Source organism: Cyprinodon variegatus, unplaced genomic scaffold, assembly GCF_000732505.1.
Source record: "Cyprinodon variegatus isolate N-32 unplaced genomic scaffold, C_variegatus-1.0 Scaffold106, whole genome shotgun sequence".
NCBI lineage: Eukaryota > Metazoa > Chordata > Actinopteri > Cyprinodontiformes > Cyprinodontidae > Cyprinodon > Cyprinodon variegatus.
In genome coordinates, this window is record NW_015150559.1 from 1,253,259 (window position 1) to 1,275,602 (window position 22,344).

The 22,344-nt window shown below is 37.0% G+C and overlaps 1 protein-coding gene across 1 annotated transcript in view; it reads left to right on the forward strand.

Annotated features, from left to right (window-relative positions):
• The window catches only part of bicc1 (BicC family RNA binding protein 1), a 91,596-nt gene that overhangs the window by 39,804 nt on the left and 29,448 nt on the right, over positions 1-22,344 (forward strand). The window contains exons 2-5 of the mRNA XM_015374612.1: positions 448-494; positions 14,191-14,260; positions 20,435-20,514; positions 21,122-21,280. Coding sequence (XP_015230098.1) covers positions 448-494; positions 14,191-14,260; positions 20,435-20,514; positions 21,122-21,280 — 356 coding nt within the window. The remainder of the gene's footprint in view (positions 1-447; positions 495-14,190; positions 14,261-20,434; positions 20,515-21,121; positions 21,281-22,344) is intronic.

Below are 22,344 nucleotides of genomic sequence, written 5' to 3' on the forward strand. Positions count from 1 at the left end.
AAGGGCGCACCGCACCAAAGGGCGCACCGCACATTTTGAGGGAAAAAAAAGACGTTTAAGTGCGCCTTATAGTCGTGAAAATACGGTAAGAAAATTTAACCCTAAGGTGGTTTGAAAGATGCTTGTGTAAACTGAAATGAAGATTTGTTGTATCCATCAATTTGTTACACAGAAGTTCTATCCCATCTCTGGGATTATAGAAAATTACTTGGAACATTTTATTCCATTCCTGCCAATCAGCAATCCCTCCAACTGTGCCAAACACAATATCTAGAGAAGGAGACATCCATCAGAAACACTAACTTGGAATGAAAATACTGTAACAGTGTGAGGACTGTATAATCATTGTGTGATTTGGCTGTTACATGATTATATTGCGCCTTTATAAGTGAATGTTTCTGTAGTTTTAGTAAAACTATTTCTTTTTCTCTCTCCTTTCCACTCTAGCTGCCTCTGAAGGGCGAGTAAATGGCGGTGAGGATTTCTTTCAGAAGGTAAGTGTGCAGTCTGCACTTGGGTAATGTTTGCTTTCTCTTTCTGTTGTATTCGAGCCCACTGAGCACCACTTTCTCTGTAAAGGAGCAGATGTCAGGTGTTTTGTCCAGTCACTTCTATTTACAAACTCAATCAAATAAAAACAATGGAACTTTACCGACGTTAAATGAACCCAGGACTTCCATGTCAAAACACAGCTGACACAACACTTTGACTTACATAATATACAGTGACATACACGATTATCGTGGGTATATAAATGGGCCTAGTGAGGGTAGCTATACCTCTTTTAATGACTGGTTTAATTAAAATCTCATACTGGCAGTACATAATTAATAATTTTAAAAGAATTAATCATGATTTTAGGATATTATATATATATTTGGATTTAAATTCAGGTCCCTAACATTCCTTTTTATTAGTCAGTAAGGTGTGCATTGGCTTAGTTTTTAACAGCCATTTTTCCTATTTTATGGTATATTTTCATAGACTGTATCTGTGAGAGTTAGATTAAGGTTAATAATCAAAACATTAACCCAGTATTTACCATTAAAAGATGAAACTCCTCTCATAGGTTAATTACAATAGAATTCAGTTTTATTCAGGAGCTTTCTAGGTCATTAAATGCCTAAGAAATTTATATTTTCACAGGGTGCAAACGGCAGACATAAACATAGTTGTGTGCTATCTGCTGGCACTACGTTTGATGTTTGGCAGTGTTGTTTTCCTCAAGACCAGTCTTGGGTACTCCCCTTCACCCAATACCCTCTGGACAACTTCATTTAGTTTATTAAGCTATTCTGGTAAAGTAACTATAAAAGAGGTAGAGACAGGTTAATACAGAGCCTGGGAATTGTCCTCTCTGCTGTGGATCAGACAGCTGCAACATCACTTTGATATAAATAGTACTGCAATTCACCTGAGGAACAAGCTGCAGGTACAACTTTCCTTTGATTTGCTTTTACCTACAGACAACCTGTTCTCTGTGTCTCTGCTCTAATGTGCTTACAAACTTTGAAGTTCTCCCAGAGACATGCTGTGTATCTTTGCTAGGTGTTATTATAGTAACTGTGTGACGGTTCCAGTAATTGTTTAGAGGCTGTGCTGGTTTTATTTAGCTCTAGGCTGATGTGACCATCGAGCTTGTCCACTGCTGCATCTGCATGTTCAGACTAGAATGGATTGAACATAGAAGTTCTTGCTGTAAAACCTCAATTGTTAAGGAAAGGTGTTAATCATATTCTAAACCTTAAATCTAACCATATCAAAAGTAGCTTAGCCTATAAAGAGGAACAATTGGAGTGTTATGTGTATGGAAAGCCAAAAGTACCAGGAATTAAATGAATTATGTATCTGTCCCAGGTTATGGTTGCTAGACAGTCCTGCAGCTGCTGTGTGGCAGCCCTCAGACTGAAGTTTCACCTTACCCTGAGAAGCCCAAATAGGGTAACTGAGTGGCCCTGATGTTGGTTAGAATAAGTCTTTTTTGGACTAAGCAGCAGTTACCATGACATCAGTAAACTCACAGGGACAGTACAGCCTGCATCTGACAGTCATAAATTCCAGGTCTGCTTAGCTGTGCTCGTCAAAGACTGTGACACGTTTGTTCACAGCCCTCCTCCCCTGTTCTTACCAGAGTCACAACTCCTGTCACATCTATGTGATTGCATCCTGTCAGCTTTATAGCCATGCTAGGAATGGATGAATAGAGCCAGGTCTCCGTAATCAGTAAAATGCAACACTCAGGTATAAGTCTGTTTGCTGCCAACTAAAGCTTTAGGCCATCCATCTGGCATGAAAAATGGTGGGTAGTGGTAGTTAATGTGGTTCTCGACACAGCTGTACCAAAGCACCAGCCCGTCATCCCCACTTTTGTTTCATCTCTCTTCTCCAATTTTTATGTCTCTGTTGGCATGAGTATTGACAAGAGGCCTGATTCTTGGAGAGAGTCATTTGAAAGGCGAAAGCAAACAACAAGCGGAGGATTGGAGAAGTATTCAGCAGCAATAGCAGTTGGCAGGTGTTGCAAGGCATCCAGCACATCACCGGTTTCAGATCAAGCAATACCAATGAAATCTTCAGGGATGTTTCTCTGGCAGAGGAGCTCAACCACCTCTTTGCCTGTCTCGAGGAAGAAACACTAGTGAAGCCCCTACTTCAGCGGCCATTCCTCCACAGCCAAACAATCAATGTACAGGAAGTATGGGGGACTGTCCAGAGAGTAAACCCTCAAAAAGCTCCTGGAACTGATGTTGTGACAGGGAGGGTGCTTATGGACTGTGTAGACCAGCTACATCCTACCATGCTCTGCCAGTAAAGGAAAAACAGATCCAGATTCACATCACTTGACTTGACCTCCACTGCTTTGCCTACAGACCCTACTGGTCTACAGAGGATGCAACACTTCCATTTAAACACTTCCAATTGTTGACCAGCTTTTTAACCAGATTGTGCCATATTTTAGGTTCCTTGGCACCCATATCATTTCCAATGACCAGAGATGTAAGACTGTCATTAAAAGGCACGTTATGTTGCTCATAGATGCTTTCAGACCATAATTGTTGTGATATACTGTAGCTCTCTTTGTGTAATTCAACAATTCATGGTTGAATTACAGAAAGAGAATTTGTGCTGTTATTACACTTTTAAACTGGCGGTGTGGTTAGTCTGAGAGAAATGTTAAAATCTGGCTCCATGAGGCGCATTAGCTGACAAAAGCATATCCCAGCTACCATTGTTTATTGCTAGCTTGTCTTTTTCTAGCATGTTACAAATGTGTTTTGTATTGCCCTCAACTTTTCTATCTTTAGGTATTCGCCTTCTAAGCAAAACTGACACAGCTCTACCATGCAGACTAGCTGAATGTGCTCTATTTTGGTAATAAGGAAGGGTTGACCAATTAAAAATCAGTAGGGTCCGAATAAAGAAAATCAACAACTAGTAAAGGTCCAAAGACATTTTTAATTAATTATAGTTAATTAATTAATTTAAATAATTACTTTAAACAGTATTTAACACTGATATAAAATGCAGGTGTTTATGCATTCATGTTATACATTGAATTTCTAAATAAAAAATATAAAAACTAGAATGTTTTTCCATTTTAATATCTAAATTGTTTTTGAAGTGGAATAACAATCTTTCAGTTTGGTATGTAAACAGTTTACTGACTCACTTTTTTATGGGTTAATGAGAGAAGCGGGCTTTAGGCTGACCTGCAAGGCTGTAAACCTGGGTTTATAGCTTTGCAGAATGACAAAGCCATTCTCAAGCACATATCAAGGTGCTCATTTTGAGCTAGGATGGATATTAATTTTTGGTTAAGGTCATGGTGGAGAATCCTGTTTCACAGCAGGTTGAGCCAAACATACTCAAAATGTGTAGGGTCATCTTTGAGCACACCATTCTCCTTTCCCATCGCCCCGCTTACCACAGGTTTGCTTGCTGTGTCGTACCTAGGAGCAGCAGCCCTGACTGCCACAGCTTATTGGCTAATTTGTATCACGTGCAGCTTGGTGCCGGATGCTCTGGATGGCTTTACCATACACACAGGACAAGTGGGGCAAGTGATGTTTAGACACTGTCGTCGGACAACATGCATTAGCAAGCAGGTGGGTCCGTATCCGGACTCGATCCGCTAATCTGTGAAATCAGACTTAACGAGTTTATAGAGTTTTTATATTTAAAAGTTAAACAGCATTAAGTGCATTCTGCATCTGTCGCTATTAAATAGTGTAAAAAATCCCAGATCATATTCTGGATCAATTATGTTTCCGCTAAAGCATGCCTCTGCATTATTTCTCTTGTAAATACCAGTAAGGCTCTGCTGAAGCGTCCACAATGGCACTCTCTTGTGGATGGTGACAAAACTATAACGCTGAAAAGAATTCCTTCTAAAAAGATGTTATTAGTTTATCAGAGAGCACTAATTTTAATAGAACAAACTATTAATCAACAATAAATTGTAAGTTAATTATTTGCTTACATCCCTATGGACCATAGAGGCAAATTTAATTAGTATCAGGGGCTGGATAGGTTAAATGTGGCTCTCTTGTAATATAATTTTATATGATATTAATAGTTTCCACCTGAATTGATAGAGATTATCACTTTTCAGGTTAGTGTGTATAAACAGAGTAAAAAAAACATATCTCAAATTCCTCCTCTTCTCACTTTGATGCTGATACCAAATTACCATTCAATAGTCCTCTGTTCTCCTTGCAGAGCTTTGCCAACAATAGTTGCTGCACCTCTCTCTTGTTAAAACCCCTTTTTTTATTATATGGTTGTTTGCCAAATCACACCTTTTACAAGGAGACATTTAAAGTAAAATGGCAACAAGTTGATATTAACTAGAGGAAACATTAAAATGCCCAGTACGGAGAGTAAACAACAATAAAGAATCCAAATAGCGTATTTGTATAGTTTCTTTGTTTCTTGTATCAACCAATCACAGCTCTAACAAAGCAATATCACACCTAGCAATGAGTTCAACCGCACCTCCTCTCCTCTCTTGTCTCCTTGTTCAGATCTTAAGGTGGCAAGAATTTGTTTAGGATAAGTTTGGAAATCTCTGAGAGGACTTTTAACCTGCAATTATTTTACTTAAATTAAAGAGCATTTTATTTTACATATTTTATGACATCTCTTCCAGAAGGGAGAAACAAAATTGTCCATGCATGTTTGTCTCATGAAGATTAAAACTAATTTGAATCATTCCTACAACAGGCTGTGTGTATTACTTTAACTATTATTATTAAAAGTTTTATGTAATAGTCTAAAAACTGGTGCAAAACTGACCCATTACTTGTGTTTTTATTACATAAAATCCCATTTCCTCTTTGGAAAACTCCTATCATTAATACCCTATTGTTTTTATTACTCAGTTTTGTTAATTATGTTGTTCTTTTTAAAACACCTAATGTAGATTCTTCCATGCCTAAAATCCACCCTGTAGATTGCGTTAAACATTCTCCTCAGAATGTTATTGGGTTGTAATGAAATAAATGATGGACAGCGGGTTAGTTTTAGCATTCCTTCTTTCTGTGTTTCCGCTTTCGGGTTTGGAGTTTGGAAGCTGAGTTTAATGCCAAAGAGAAAGGCTATTTAATTTTCCCTTAAGCAGTTTTCAAAAGCTTAGTAATGCAAACCAGGCGCCTCTTGAATCCGCCTCGCAGGAATTTGGAGGATGCACTGTACTGTACCTCTTTGTAAGCTCGCTTTATTTTGAATGTAATCTGGTGGTGATTCCGTGCCTTTAACATTGTCAAAGCTTGTTCAAAGAAGAAGTCCTAATTACACATTAAATCAAATAACAGAAATTAGCTTGCTGGTGTTTGACTTGGCAAGAAGCAGTAAACCAGGACTACTGGCGGCATGCTTTTCCAGCGGTATTTCCATTTATATAACTCCTGATAGCCTGATCCCTATATATGCCCATAAAGGTCCGGAAAATAAACACCAAGTGTTAGCGTGGAACAGTATTGTTGAAAGAAAATGGATGAGTTGTATAAAGTACCTTGAAGTTTATGAAAATGGAAACTCTTAGTTGGACGGCTTCCTGCCTATCCAACACACCCATGCACTGCACACACTCAGTGAGACTAATAAACTGGTTCTCTCTCTTACTCACGAAAGCATATGGTCATTTTTTACTTCATTTTTGACGCACACTGTTTAATTCACTTGTGCTTTGGGAATGAGATTTGGAGTTCAGTCACAGTACAGAATGGTCCGCCCCTGTCTTCCCCCCCCAGCCCACTTGCCTTGGTTGGTCAGAGCCTCTTACTCACTGTCTGCTGGACTTCCTTGCGTTTAGTTCAGTTCATCCTGTTCACAGAGGTTTTGAAAAAGTAAAAATGTTGGCAGAAGAACAGAGTTGGACCACATTTGCATTGGCCTTTCCAAGTCCCTGCAACTCATATGAGGGAATCTCCGCTTTGTTTTGGCCCCTATTCTCTCTCTTTCATGTCACTTTGTCTTTGCAGTCCATTAAACCACTGATGTCTCATTGCTATCAGTCTGGTGCAATGTGGGTTTTTCTCTGCAAATTAGGTTCATGATTGTTTAATAGAAAACATGTGTCAGTAGGCAGTTTAACAGCCTGTTGTGCTGGAAAAAGTTCCCATTGTAATCTGTTGGGAGTTTGAAATCATGGCCAAGTTTAGAACACTTTTTGGAAAGCTGCATAGAAGTTGAGTCTTGAGGCAGAGGAGAGACTTGAGAACCTAAAGCTGGTGAAGATGATAACTGTTCACCACAGAAGAACTCAGAGTGGATTTGAGCTTAGAGACAACTTTGAACTGGAAGCCAGTTCATCGTCTACTCCATCTTTTCTTCCCAGAGAATGTGGTTCTGTAAATGATGCCAGGCTTAATATAAAAGCGCCAGCCCTCTTAGATCTGCGGCCAAACATAATTTATTTAGTTTAGTTTCGCTTTTTTCTTTTTTTTTTTTTTTTGCATCACTGCAGCTTTTACTTCGTTGCTGTGACTCACAAAAATATGAAAAATTAACAGTTCAGATTATCCTGCCCAGCAAAGAATTATGTGATGCTGACATAAGTAGGTCATACACAAGTACGTTTTTTTTGTACCTCACAGTGAATTCTAGACTCAGTCGACTTGCAACAGAGATCACTTCAAAATAGAGGTCTTAAAGTCTTGGTAAAAAAGGATTTTTACATGAATAGCTTTAAAAAAAAAAAAAAAAAAAAAGTAAACCTACTGCTGTATATTATAATGTGTACTGGAGATGTTGTTGGTGGTGCTCCACTTGATCAAAATGAATAGAGGTTAATACAGTAAAATCCATTAGTCAAGTAATAATCAACAATATAAAGTATACACTTTATAAATAAGAAGAAATAGAAGTAAAATTACTGAAACTAAAAAGCCAGTCTGATCAAGTTGGTTTTAAGCCCATCCCTACAAGTACCAAAGACACTTGTTGAATCCCACCCCGAAACCAATGCATTCACAAATGAACAAAAGCTGTTTCCTTATTCCTTCATTAACCTTCATCTACTGCAGGTGTTACATACTTGTGTTTTGAAATAACATACATGTTTGGTACAGAGAATTTCACAGTCATAAGGGAAACAACATGGTAGCAACAATCAGAATACCCACATAACACAAAGGCTAATAAATCTCACTATTTATAAATGACTAGATATACTGTTCGTAGAAGGATTTAAAATAAAGCCCCAAACTGACGCACAGCTTAACTCCACACACTAAAAAACCTCTGGTGGTACTTACCTTTGGAAGTATGAAGTTCTTTTCCATGTTTATCTAGTGAGCTAAAGCTGTTAATTGATGAGAAAGAAAGTTGACCAATAAGCTACAACAACCTTAGTCTAGCACTTATGCATAAGACGCGCTGTTTGTGTTTTGTAAGTTTTTCTGGGCTCCCATTCGGAAATACAGTAGTAGCCATTCAAAATGTCCCCTCTTTCCTCAATTGGCCTTTGACAGGTCCCTGGCTGGTCCTCCTATAATTCCTTTTTAAACATCATATTCTTTCTGTCATGATTTTTGGACATTAAGATCTAAAGAGAAGCGCCTTCCCCTGGTCAGACTATGTAATTCAGTGAAAGGGTGGAGTCAGAGTAAAAAAATATGCACGCTCAGGAGAAGGAGGGGGTCACTCCAGTGGCTGGAAGTTGGAGAGGATTTTGCTGGGAGTTGCAGCGAAGTGGGCAAGCATTTGACTAGGAAGGGCCATTTTGAATGGCTGCTACTGTAAAGCAAAACTCCTAAACTTGGATTTTATTTTAACACATGAAATAACTTCTTAATAAAATCAAAAGAATATTAAAAATTTTACTGTATCATGTCGAAATGAAGCAGGAAAAGCTCAAGATCAATGTATGTGAACAAATTTGCATGTGCTCATTGTCTTCTGCTAATTATCTTCACTCAAATATGTGCTGATGAGCATTAATGCAATAGTAGTAATTAGGGCTGAAAGATTTAACGCAAAGCTACAGTTATTACAGTTACCTTCTATGCAGTATAACTATTACAAATAAATGTATTTACTACACTAAATATGAACTTTTTATATATGTGAAAAGCATATAGACTTCATTCCAATAATATATATTTTGAGGATTGTTATTTAATAGGGTAAATACAATGTTTAAGGAAGGAATTAAGATGTTCTTATAAAGAACAGGCATAAAAATGATGAAAGCCTTTTAAGTAAACCTTGTTGTTTAGATCAAAATAATTTTATTTTTTTTCAGTAGCTGGATAGACTGATAACTATTCTGTGCCTATGCATTGAGCCCAAAGCTGAAAGACATGGTTTTCACAAAAATCACCAAGATTGATTCATATAAGATGTTGCAGATCCTTCATGTACATATATAAGCAAAAAGAAATAGCCTTATACACATAGTATTAGATATAAGCTATTTATTAGCACTTCTGATTGTCTGTTTCTTTTTTCCTCTTACTGTCTTAAATGTATTTTAAGCTGCATAAAAAACAATTTAATTTTGTTTTTTCCTTGAAAAAGATTCAAACTGAAGTACAGATTGTTACAGCACATTTATCCAGTTTGACTTCAGGTATTTGTAATGCAGAGTAGCTAAATAAGGTAAATAAGGTATAATTCGGCATGCCTCCAATATCAACCTGTATTTTGGAGTGGTATGTGTTGGAATTTCCTCAACTTGAATTAGTGATATACAGGAGCAACATGGGCTTTGTGGTGGTGTGAGGTGCATTCATAATAGTAACCTAAAAGGCATTTTAAACCAAGCAGACACAGTGCTGCATGACCTCTATTCATCAATTTTTCCCAGAAGTTTGCGCCCCATTAAATGGCAGATTCTAATGGTTTGACCAGAGACTTCTGGGATAAATTAAATATTAAATAAGTCATATTTTGGATCAGATTCCTTTGAATATTGATGCGTTTTAAGTCTCTGTTACTGACTTCTAATGGCCTAAATGTTTTTAGTTTGAGTCCAGCAGTCTCGAGTTTTTTGTATTTTTTGTTTTATTTTCATAAAGGAGAGAAATGTCAATTATGGACATAGATATAAAAAAATAAAAAGATTCTCCACTTGAGGTCTGTTTTTTATTGGATTCCAACAGGGCTGTTTGCAAATTTTCCCTCCTTGTAGTTTGTGTTGCCCCAGCATAATTATGTATACATTCCTCACCAAGAGGGTTAACAGAGGTGTAGCTGCGAGTTAGCACTTGGATTCTTAACATGGCTGTTGACTCTCAAAGGGACGGTTGAGTCGGCTTTGTCAGCCTTTAGCCCTGCCGCCCTGAGCCTCCTAACTCTGCTTTACAGCCGCCAAAAGCCCCCTCTTCGTCTCTCTCCACAATCACACATTCCAGCTGAATCAACAGCTGCACCATCGCAGCAAAGTCCAGGAAACAAGCTGCTGCCATGCGGATTTGCTGCAGTGTTACACACCCAGTCCCATGCATTGACAACATGTGCTATCTTTATGGACTTTTCCTAAATGTATGATGTTACACAGAGTTGTAGACATCCATACAGCTGAAAACCTCAACTGACCAATCAGCGATTAGAACGATGTCATTAAAATGTATCACAGCGATTTCTGTATTTGTTCAGGCCAGAGAAAGGGTGGAGTGACAAGTTAAAAGCAAGGTTGGAATTGTAAATGTATAGGTTTCTCAATTTGTGCAAATATCTTTAGCCATTTGAGAGGTATATGCATGGCCCTTCGTGAAAATAAACGCCATCCAGCCTTTCAAAATGGTGTGTGGTCTGTCAGAAATCAGTCCCATCTGCTGAGCGCTGCCAAGAATAGCAAAGCTGGACAGGAAGTGGGTTTCTCCTAACAAAGCCCTTTTTACAGAAAATAGTGACTATTCAAGTGTTTGAAGGTGGAACAGAAGGTCTGATGTAATTTTTATAATGAGCCTTTTCTTCCACTGCTTTGCTCTACTTGAAATTTCCTTAAGCTTAAAAAGAAAGTGAATCTACATTTCAAATATATGATTTTTAATTAAATTTTTTATCTTTAACTCCCCCTTGACTCAATCATGGTCTTATATTTAGCTCATCCTTGCCTCCATAATTATAGCAGCCACAGTGTTATATTTGTTAAATTGCTGTGTTCCAAATGAATGCGTCTGTAAAAAACCCTGACAATGTCACAGGATTTGAGACAAAAAAAGGAAAGAAAATTTAAAGCATAAACTGCTGTGGATTATTTTATTTTTTTTATCAAAACCATAAGCAACATCTTTTTTATGCTGTTTGTAATGCATCCAGTTTTTGGTGCGAACATGTGATTTCAGTCAGAAAGGTTAACATCCAGCTCTTAACTAAAACTGATTTATAGTGCTTCCTCACATGTGCCAGAAAATAGTGGAGGGTGCTGTAGTATGTTAGAGTTACTGCTTCAGATTGCATGAAACACCCAATTAGGAATAAAATCTTGGCTTGTATTTTACTGCATGTGAAGTCATTGACATCACTGCAGTCATCGGTATTGTTTTTGATTTGTTGACTAATAATGGACATTTTTAAGCCATCTTTGCTTTCTTTAGCAGGTTTGAGTGAGGTGAGAACAAGGGCAATACCATACTGATGCAATACATTTTCCAAAGTCATAATAACATAATTGGTGCTGCAAAATGTTAAAGTTGGTGAAGGTCCTTCCATAAGATTTATTAGGTGAAGCCCAACCTTTATGGAAACAAACACTTAACTAAATACTTAAAGTTCAGTAGATCTAAAAAGCAGCTAACTAGACAACTCTAGATGGAGCAAAAAACAACCATAACTGAACTGAAATGTAGAGCGAATTAAGATGATAGAATAAAGTGAATGATTTAACTTAATTTGCTGTCAGTTGCTTCTGCTCAGCATCCTTCTGTTTGCACAAAATTCTCTCTGCTGGTTACGTATCCCTCTCAACTGTAGCATATAGGGACATAGGCATAGAGTTGGAATTTTCAAAGTAAAACATCTGGCAGCCAAAAAGTTTGCCATAGATTTGCATTATAAGCAGAAGATGATTCCACTTGGATCATGTGCTTGATCATCTTTTTTTCTCAAGGCAATACAATGAAAATGTAGTCTGAAGCATCACAGCTTGATTGGGGAACCATGGAAGAGATCCTCATTCTACAACCTCCTGTAGTGCAAGTTCTGTGTGGGGCGAAGACATTTGGCACTAGAAATCTTTTAATCAACATCATCATCTAACCTTTGCAGATCTATAAAACCTTACAGAAATAAGAGAAGGCAGCTTGATTTTGTATCGCTGTGATTAACTAGCTTAAATCTTTTAGCTTTCTCTTTAGTTACATAAAATGACACAATAAATCTGTATTTATTATTGCTCTATCAAAAACAAACGGGTGTAAACCACTGAAAATATATATACTAAAGTATTCCTAACCTTTAATCTTTTTTATGTTTTGTCTAATTGCATTTTATTATTAATTAGGATGAAACAAAGTAGTGTAAAAATATGAAGTTAGAAATCATACGAAATATGTACCCTAATAAATATCTGAAAAGTGTGGTGTGCATGTGTTTTCATCAGTTTTAACACCCCTAAATGAATACCATTTTAACAAACTACCTTTAGAAATTATCATCATCATCTATGAAGAAAATCTATTAATGGCTGCAAAAGATTTTAGCAAAAAGGGGTTAACCTCTTAGGGGACATAAACATACAGTCACAGCTAAAATCTTCTAGCATATACAAAGATTAGAATGGATTTGTCAAAGTCCAGATGTAAATCCATTTAAGAATATGTGGCAATATCTGAAAACCACAGTTGACAGATGCTCTCCATCCAGTCTGACTGAACCTGACCTATTTTGCAAAGAGTGACCAGAAATTTCACGCATGTGCAAACCCAGTGAGGCGCAGTCCAAAAGACTTGCAGCTGTAATAGCAGTAAAAGGTGGTTCTAAAAGATTTTGACCAAGGAGAGTGAAATACAAATGAATGCAATAATGTTTAGATTTTTATACGTAAAAAGCTTCTGAAGAGCAATTTTTATATTTCCTTTAACTTAGCAGTTTTCTTTGATTCATAAACCATAGTGATGTTCATAGAACTTCATGGTTGTAGCTATTGTAAATATTTGCAATGCTCTGTACATCAGTTATTTTTTCACCGATGCATTTATGTTTCAGGATAAGCTTAGTTTCTTTGCTGCAAACAAAAAAGAGAATGTCGAAAAAACATCATCAAAAGCATTTGTTCTACGAATTTGTTGCGCAAGGAATTTATTGTTTTGCATTAATCTCCTTTAATGTGTTTCTGATGAAAGCAGTTGTGTTTTAATAAGAACCAACTTGTGTTTTGCACACAGTGTTGTTGTTATGGAATCGTTCAAAAAACTGTTTTTAGAGTCTCTCTAAAAGACTGGAGGCTGCCTTAGCGTTTTTCATAGAGCTGATGACCTAGTCTGTCCATTTTTATATGTGATTATAGGCTGGGATGTAGAAAACCAGTGAGGCTTGAAAGGGCTTCCAGTCAACCATCACAGTCTCACAGCTTATAGCTGCAGAATGATGAGAGGCATGTGTTTGACTTTTTCAGAGCCTACTTTTTGTTTCTCAGGTGTGTGAGGGTGGCAGCAGACAAGCTGTCAAACTTATTTTAATAGATCCTAAACAGATCACACTATTTCCAGAAATCCATCGAGGAATTTAAACATGCCTTTTGATTTTTGTGGCACCAATTGGAAGCTGCAAAATGTCATCCTAGTAAATTATTTTTATTATTTATTAACATTACCAAACATTTTGGATTTTCTATTATTGTTAACAAGCTTAAACATCTGCAGGGAGCACTGATGGAGCTTAATGCATACACATTTCATTCTTAGTAAGACTGTTTAGCTTATGGCTTAATGTACTTGTCCACTGAGATATATTAAGTGGCAGCCAGCAGTGTTGTAATGGTTTTAAACAGCCCTCCGGTGCTTCATCACGTGGCTGAAAGTTCGAGAACTTTAAGAAATTCATATCTCCTCCACCCTGGAAGTACAAACCCCTGGAAAGTAGGAAAATAAACAGAAGACTACAGGACCTTTGTAAAAACAAGGATGGAGCGCGTTGAGGAGGACAAAGCTATTAGAACACAGAGATCATTCTTTTTTTTTTTTTCATCTGGTGTTTTTCCTTTATTCCCTCTGCTTAGATTAACCCATTCCCAAAGATTTCTCTAATATATAGGAACTTCTTATTGATGATCACAAAAACAAGCAGGTGCTTATTGAAATGCTGTCACCTGAACACCTCCTCACTCCTATTTCTTCTTCTTGCTGTTTGCTTTTTTAAAGAACCACTCTCACATGTGCTCTTAGTTAGATTTGTCAAAGGCTTTGCCTCACAAAGACGTCTTTTAGTTCCAATCCTTCAAGTCCACTCCGGTTTTATTTTATTTTCATTTATTTAGCGACTGGATTTGCTGGATTTGAAAGCGGAGCAAAAAATGTGTGTTTAGACTAGAACACCTGCAGTCAGCAGGCAGGTTTAAACTAACATCTAGATGCTATGTTGATAGATCCAGGAGCTTAGTTCACTTTGTGTGTTCATCATCATGTTTCTCCTTTACTATTCTAACAACTAGACACAGTTTCCTCGCTCCTTTCCAGCACACAGTATTTGCTAACGTCATTACCTGTGATTAACTCATATCTGCTCATTTTCACTCTGTTCCAGATCATGGATGAGACCCAAACACAGATAGCCTGGCCTTCCAAACTGAAAATTGGAGCCAAGTCCAAGAAAGGTGATTTTTCATTATTGTTATCCTTTCTTTTAAGAAAAATGGGGATTTGGTCAATTGTTGAAATATCTGAAGGGACCATTATCATCATAGCTGAACATATATTCCTCATTACAGGAGTATATTCTTTATAAAAGGATTCTGGTTAATGATAAACAACAGTTGTTGTTGTTGTTCATGGCCTAATGCCACATTAATGCTGATATTTTATCATGTTTTAGGTGTCTACAAACAATTTAAAAATACTTCAACTAGGAAATGTTTTGTTATTAAGTGTTCTATGTAGGAAGACATTTTAGGAAACAACTTATCCATAAAATCTTTCTCTCTAAACAAGTTAAATTTTAATAGCAGGTAAGGAATTGGCTGATTTAACCCAAACCAAAAGTTTGGACACACCTTCTGATTCAAAGAGTATTCTTTATGTTCATGACTATGAAAATTGATGATTCACACTGAAGGCATCAAAACGATTAATTAACACATGTGGAATTATATATTTACCAAAAAACTGTGAAACAACTTAAAATATGTCTTATATTCTAGGTTCTTCAAAGTAGCCACCTTTTGCTTCTGCTTCGCAAACTCTTGGCATTCTCTTGATGAGCTTCATGCAAGAGGTAGTCACGTGAAATGGTCTTCCGACAGTCTTGAAGGAGTTCCCAGAGATGATTAGCAGTTGTTAGCCCTTTTGCCTTCACTCTGCGGTTCAGCTCACCCCGAACCATCTTGATTGGGTTCAGGTCCGGTGATTGTGGAGGCCAGGTCATCAGGCGCAGCACCCTATCACTCTCCTACGTGGTCAAATAGTCCTTGCACAGCCTGGAGGTGTGTTTGGGGTCATTGTCCTGTTGAAAAATAAATGATGGTCCAGTTAAACGCAAACTGGATGGAATAGCATGCCGCTGCAAGATGCTGTGGTAGCCATGCTGGTTCATTATGCCTTCAATTTTGAATAAATCCCCAACAGGGTCACCAGCAAAGCACACCCACACCATCACACCTCCTCCTCCATGCTTCATGGTGGGAACCAGGCATGTAGAGTCCATCTGTTCACCTTTTCTGTGTCGTACAAAGACACGATGGTTGGATCCAAAGATCTCAAATTTGGACTCATCAGACCAAAGCACAGATTTCAACTGGTCTAATGTCCATTCCCTGTGTTCTTTAGCCGTAGCAAGTCTCTTCTCCTTGTTGCCTGTCCTTAGCAGTGGTTTCCTAGCAGCTACTTTAACCATGAAGGCCTGATTAGCACAGTCTCCTCATAACAGTTGGTCTAGAGATGTGTCTGCTGCCAGAACTCTAACCATGTCTCTAATCTGAGCTGCTGTTAACCTGCGATTTCTGAGGCTTGTGACTCAGATGAACTTATCCTCCACAGCAGAGGTGACTCTTCGTCTTCCTTTCCTGGCGCGGCCCTAATGTGAGCCAGTTTCTTTGTAGCGCTTGATGGTTTTTGCGTCTGCACTTGTGGACACTTTCAAAGTTTTGCCAATTTTTTCCGACTGACTTACCTTCATTTCTTAAAGTAATGATAGCCACTCATTTTTCTTTACTTAGGTGCTTTTTTCTTGCTATAATACATTTCCAACAGTCTAGTCAGTAGGACTATCAGCTGTGTATCCACCTGACTTCTGCACAACATAACTGTTGGTCCGAACCCCATTTATGAGGCAAGAAATCCCACTTATTAAACCTGACAGGGGACACCTGTGAAGTGAAAACCATTTCAGGTGACTGCCTCTGGAAGCTCGTCAAGAGAATGCCAAGAGTGTGCAAAGCACTAATCAAAGCAAAAGGTGGCTACTTTAAAGAACCTAGAATATAAGACATATTTGCAGTTGTTTCAGTTTTCTGTTAAGTATATAATTCCACATGTCTACAATGTACAATCTACAATTTTCATAGTCATGATAAAGAAAACTTTTTGAATGAGGTGAGTCCAAACTTTTGGTCTATATATATATATATATATATATATATATATATATAAAAAAATAAATATATATATATATATATATTTATAAATATATATATATATATATATATATATATATATATATATATATATATATTTATTTTTAATATTTCAAGGTTAATTTGATCTGTATGCGTCCATGTTGTTTTAGCCAGATATATGTTCTTGGAAAAAGTTATTGAAATCAGATGGATGAGAGGGAGGTATTTCCATGTTGCGCCTGCATTCTTTAGTAAAAAGCTAATTGAGCAGTTTGCACAGACGAAAGCTTACATGTTTTCCATTCCTCACGAGCCAATAGCTTCATCTGCATGAAAGCCTTTTTTTTTTTTTTCAGCGCAGGCGGAGGTGTGGGAGTCAAAGCTCTCGCGTTTATTGGTAAAGTTGCTCCAGCACTCTGTTACCAATAAAAGATTAGCTTGGTTATTTAAAGCTCTTCCGGGAGGGAAGCATTTATGAGGAGGAGGAGGAGGAGGGGGAGGAATAGGTGTAGTTGTGCCCGCATTGTTTCCCCCAGGAGAATTGCCAGTGTGCGTCTTCAAACCAGATGTGCAATCCACTGACATTATGTAACTTCCTCAGTCAGTCAACTGGGACAAATGTTGATTGGATTACAGCAGATTCTTTAACATTTCTTTCCTCTCTAATACATAATCAACTTTAAAGTTTGGCAGATAATACATAGATGACTCTTCATTCATGCTAAGTTATCCTTTCATTCACTAAAAAAAGAAAAAAAAACTAACTATGACCTGCCCCACCTTTGATAAATGCACATGGGCCATTTGAATTCTTGAATTTTTGGGGCTCTGCATATTTAATGTAAGCAAAGAAAACAAGTAAAGAGGAAATGTTTGACTGTTATCTCATTAGTATTTCTGAGGAGAAATGCGGAACTCTCCATGTGCCCTATCAACTCTCAGGAGACTGAAGATGGCAAGAAAACCCATCAGCTTTCATTTTGCTCCCTGCAGGTTTATGCTAAGATCAACAAAAAAAAAGGCATTGACTAAAAGAAATGACAGAATGTATTTTGTTAGATCATGAGATTAGAATTACCCTTTAAAAACAAGATTAAAGCAAATCTGAGATGTTGTTCTTAAGCCCACATTCCTATATTAAAATACTTTTTGTATTGTCTGACGTAATATTCCAATCCTAGATGGTTGTTTCATTAGCTTGAGGCGAAAAAACTCATCATGATGAACAAAATGTAAGTCTTTAAAACTGTAATCAATCTTTCATTTTCTTTACTTAAACAACTTAAATAAAAATGAATATAATGTATTCAAAAAGTAAATGTGACATAATATACCAACATCCTATGGTGTTTGTGGAGGAGATGGTATTTGGCAGATAATGAGCCTTATTATTATTACTACTACTCTTATTCATACCTCACACCTCTCTATTCAGAATATTGAAATACCTTTTAAAAATCTCTAAATATTCTGCATTAAATTTACACACAATTATTATAATCTCCCATTTGACTTGTATTTTAAATGCTACAGAAGCCACAGTTAAAATTAATCGAGGTTAGGATGAACATTGCATTTTTTCTCACCTCGTAACCCTGAATAAAAACACAAAGCTCAGTTGCTGAGCACTTAAAATAGCAGATGATTCAGCCATTTCACTGGTACTGAAATGCGTTTTTTGTTTTTTTAACTGTTTCAGTCTAAAGTAATGCTTGTTGTAGTTGTTCATGTTTTCTTGGAATGTTGAGGGTTTCCTCTGAAGTCTGGATTTAATATGCAGGATCTGATCAGAAGTGACAGGAATTGGATGGTTGTGACCGCTCTCACACTCGGAGAAGCAGTTTATCAAAATGCTCGCCTCTATTTCATTTATCACTTCCTCAAATTAATCTCTTCCACCTGCAGAAGTGTGATAAGCCCAGTTTGTAGCCTTTGGTGCAAGCCATCAGTCAGTTTTTAATCCTGTGAGGACTGATGTCTATCTTTCCCATAATAAATGGCAACCTTATCTGATCATATTTACACTTTTATTATTTAGAATTCACTTTGTTTTACTGAAAGTCATTGTAATCGCTTTTATACTTACCAGCTGGAACTTTTTCTGTTTCCGCAGATGTTTTTGAATGGAAAAAGCCACGCCAAACTCTTAACTCCGTTAATTTGTGTGGTATTTTCTAATGTAGCTGAAAAAAAAAAAACTCTTAGTTTTGCCAGCAGAGAATTCTTGGTCAAAAGGTTTCTTCTCTGTCAAGAAAAGCTGTGTCCAACTAAAAAGGCTCACTTTTTTTTAGCTGCAAGTCGAACCCTTGTTGTTGTTTGTTTTCTTAGCTGTCGTGTGAACCAAATTATGACTTTAGGTGTTCATTTTTTATTCCACAATCAATCACTGAGAAAAAAAAGAGGGGGAGAAAAAAAATCAGCCAACACACTCCAGAAATGCGGGGGTGTTCAACATCTCAACTGCAACACTCGTTTAGGCAGTCTAATGTTTGCCAGATGTGCTCTGGAGGTTAGTTGGTGAAAACTTAATGGACCCAGTCTCCCTCTAATGGTTAGAGCAGGTGTTGCAGGAGGAAATTGAGAGCTTTTGGTTGTTTACAGCAGCAGCCAAATGATGGGAAAAGTGCCTGGAACCAGCAGTGAGGCTGTGAAAAGTCTCCAACAGCCCGTTTTGCTCACTGTTTCTGTTTCTTTGTTCCTCTCAGGCTTTTTTTTGTGCTTTTTTTCTGATTTGTGATTAGAATAAATGCAGGTCTGATTCTGACCTGTTCAGGAATTTTTACTAGTCCAACCTCCTTTGAGAGTGTCAACATTCAAGTGTGAAGTTAAACCAATAAATCTGATTTATTGAGCTTGGTGTGCAGCTCATACTGTAAATCTAGAGTTCTTTTTGTCTACATGGGGAGGGTTATTCCTGGAAGGGGGCTTTAGTGGGCTTCCTGTTTAAACATGGGCACGGGTTGTAAGGGTGTAGTGTAATTTGTTTTCTTTCTGTGGGTCTCTGTTTGTGTGCTTTTGCATTTGTGTTCTCTAATTGTTGAATTTGCAAAGGCACCCAGATGGAACAATGCTCAGCTATGAACCTTACCTAGGAATGATAACATGTCTAAGTTTGGGTTTAGTTTTTTTATGATGATGTGTAACTGAAAGGACCCTTTTTATTTTTGCTGAACAGTTCTTGCTGTAATTGCTGCTATGTTTGCAGAGTTTTGTGTCTATAGAAGTAATGAAAAACCAAAGAATGATTATTTTTCTATGGATTCTACATAAATAGAGGAATGTATCTTTGTTTATTTTCATAATTAGGTTAATGTAACCTGCACAGACATTAGAATAGGTCGACATGATTTACTGCACCAGTGTGGCACGGCATGGAGGTGATCTGCCTATGTCTTTAGTAAGGAGCTAAAGAAGCCCAGACTGCTTTGATTTTTCTTTGCATTTTTACATCTGGTTGTCTTTTCAGCAGTTAATCACAGAGCTCTCAGTTATTTACTATCTTTTACAATTGTTATTAAAGCATTGCAGTATGACCAGCAAAATGTGTAAAAATGCATTAAACAGAACATTATGATAATTGCAACCTTTATTTGTTTTTCCAGATTAAAGAGGCTTCTGTGTTTCAGTTTCTTCCAAATTAGATGTGTTGCATTGTATTATTGCAAACAAATAACCCTCAAGTCTCTATTATGATTTTTCTTAAACCTTTGGTGTTATATTTTGCACCACAGCTATTAATAAAGTAACAACTTTTTTTTTAGCCATGTTAAAATTGTAAATAAACTGCAAGCTTTAGCTAAAAAAAAAAAACTTTACTTACCACTGCTGTTAGTTGAATTCTGTTAAAACCTTGAACCATTATTAATTTGAAGTCAGTTTCATATTTGGGGAAAACAGAAAAGCAGAGAGACTGTTTCTGCAATGCTCTGGTTGACAGGCACAACACTTTTTGTGGAAGCTCTAAAGAATGACAAATGACATTAATCTAATTCCACAGGGAGTCGTCTGGCTGCTTGCAGATTTCATCGGGACTACACATATCAAAACAGCAATTATTCCCGCAGAGCTTTCCTCTGAAGCTCTCTAATTTGCTGATAAATGCAGTCATGTTTGGTTAAATTGGTTTTAACTTGTCGCTTTCTATTACAGCACTTCTTAACTCCTTATTGGCTCACTGATTAGATACCACTAAATCCCCATTTTGGCTCTTTGTTTCAGATCCACACATCAAAGTGTGCGGAAAAAGAGATAATGTGAGAGAAGCTAAAGACAGAATCATGTCTGTGCTTGACACAAAGGTACAGTTAACACTTATTTCAAATGTGAAACTGTCTCCCAGTTTCTTTTTTTTTTTTTTTTTTTTTTTTTTTTTTCAACCACTTTCTCTTTTTTCCCTTATTTTTACTCCAAATGTATTTCACTGCAGTCCAAGTGATGGAATACAAACAGACTTACGGTACAATTTCTCTCCAGACATGCCAAATACTCCTGTGTTTAGGTTGTCATGGATTTAAGAATTTGTATACAGCTTCTTTGCCATAGCAACACAGTATTTTGCATACCTGGATATCTGCACTATAGCGCCTCATAGAGGAAGAAATTTATTTGTGCAGGATTAGTTGTGTTTAGTTTATCTGCTGCAAAAATGACTTCGATATTTTAGATTTTACTAATTTTACTAATTTTTTCAGACTTTAATATATCAGTAATATAAGTTAATATATCAGTAATATAAGTTAAATTAAAAATACAATCATAATCTCTCAGGATTAAAGGGATTTTTGAGATTAAATAGGGGATGTATCTGACAACTTCTGTTTCTTCTATGTTTAAATTTTATGTATTTAGATATAGGCCTCTATCTATTCCATATTTGTTTTTTGTAAAAGATGCACTTCTCTTTAGAGCAACAGGGTGACTCTGAAGATGGACGTTTCCCACACAGAGCACTCCCACGTCATTGGCAAAGGTGGCAACAACATCAAGAGGGTGATGGAGGAGACAGGGTGCCACATCCATTTCCCTGACTCAAACAGGAACAACCAGGCAGAAAAAAGCAATCAGGTTTGAGACTTCTTAATGTTTTATAATAATTGAGCTAATTAATAATAATTTAATTTTACTGGTGAAATTTATCCCTACATTTAAACCCATCCCTTTGGGGCACAGTGGGCTGCCACTGTGCAGCTCCTGGGGAGCATTGTGGGGTTAAGGGTCTTGCTCAGAGACCCAGGGGATTGAACCGGGAACTTGCAACTTTCTCAGGGCACAAGAGCGCTGCTCTAAACCACTAAGCCAGCACTCATTCAGGGGTGTTGTCCTGTTATCGAATTTTCAACTTATTGGGTTGTTTGGTTGATCAGCATGTGCTGGCCTTTGTTTCCATCTAAATAATCCTTGCTTAAGAAGGTTCTATATTGTTTTGTGATTAGTTGTAATCAATCAACGGATTGGATCCTGCTTTATTTGCAGTTGACACAGAGTGTCATGTCTGCATCTTTTACCACCCACTCTCCAAATCATTGTTATATAAATCCCTGTTAAATTAATTTATGTAAGACTACAGCCATCAAGCTTTATCTCTTTAGCATATCTCTATTTTGAATTGCAGTACCAATAAACTCCTCAGTGCTCTGATCCCAGGGAGAACTTCATCCCCTCCAGATGATGCAAACTTGGGTGGATTAGCTGCAAGCAGACTCCCTTTAAGGCCAAAACTCCTTTAAGCATCTTTTTCAGTTTCTCTGGTGCCAAACACTTTCAGATTTCAGTAGAACCTTTCAGATATGTTCCACATACTGAGAAAGAAAATATTGTTGATTAGCAGAAAAACGCAGGTTTGTAAATCATTAATGCTGCAGCTCACTGTTTTCCTTGTCAGGATCTTGGAGGTGTTTGGCTGCTGTAGAAACAACATTATTTCTTATCTCTTTTGCAAATGTTTTTATTCCACAGTAATTTTTGCTTGTCTTTATATTAAGAATTTGTCTGAAAAAAAGAATTTATATGACTTGAATTTAGTTTAAGTCATATAAAGTTGCCAGTTTTACCATAGTCTAGATAGATAGATAGATAGATAGATAGATAGATAGATAGATAGATAGATAGATAGATAGATAGATAGATAG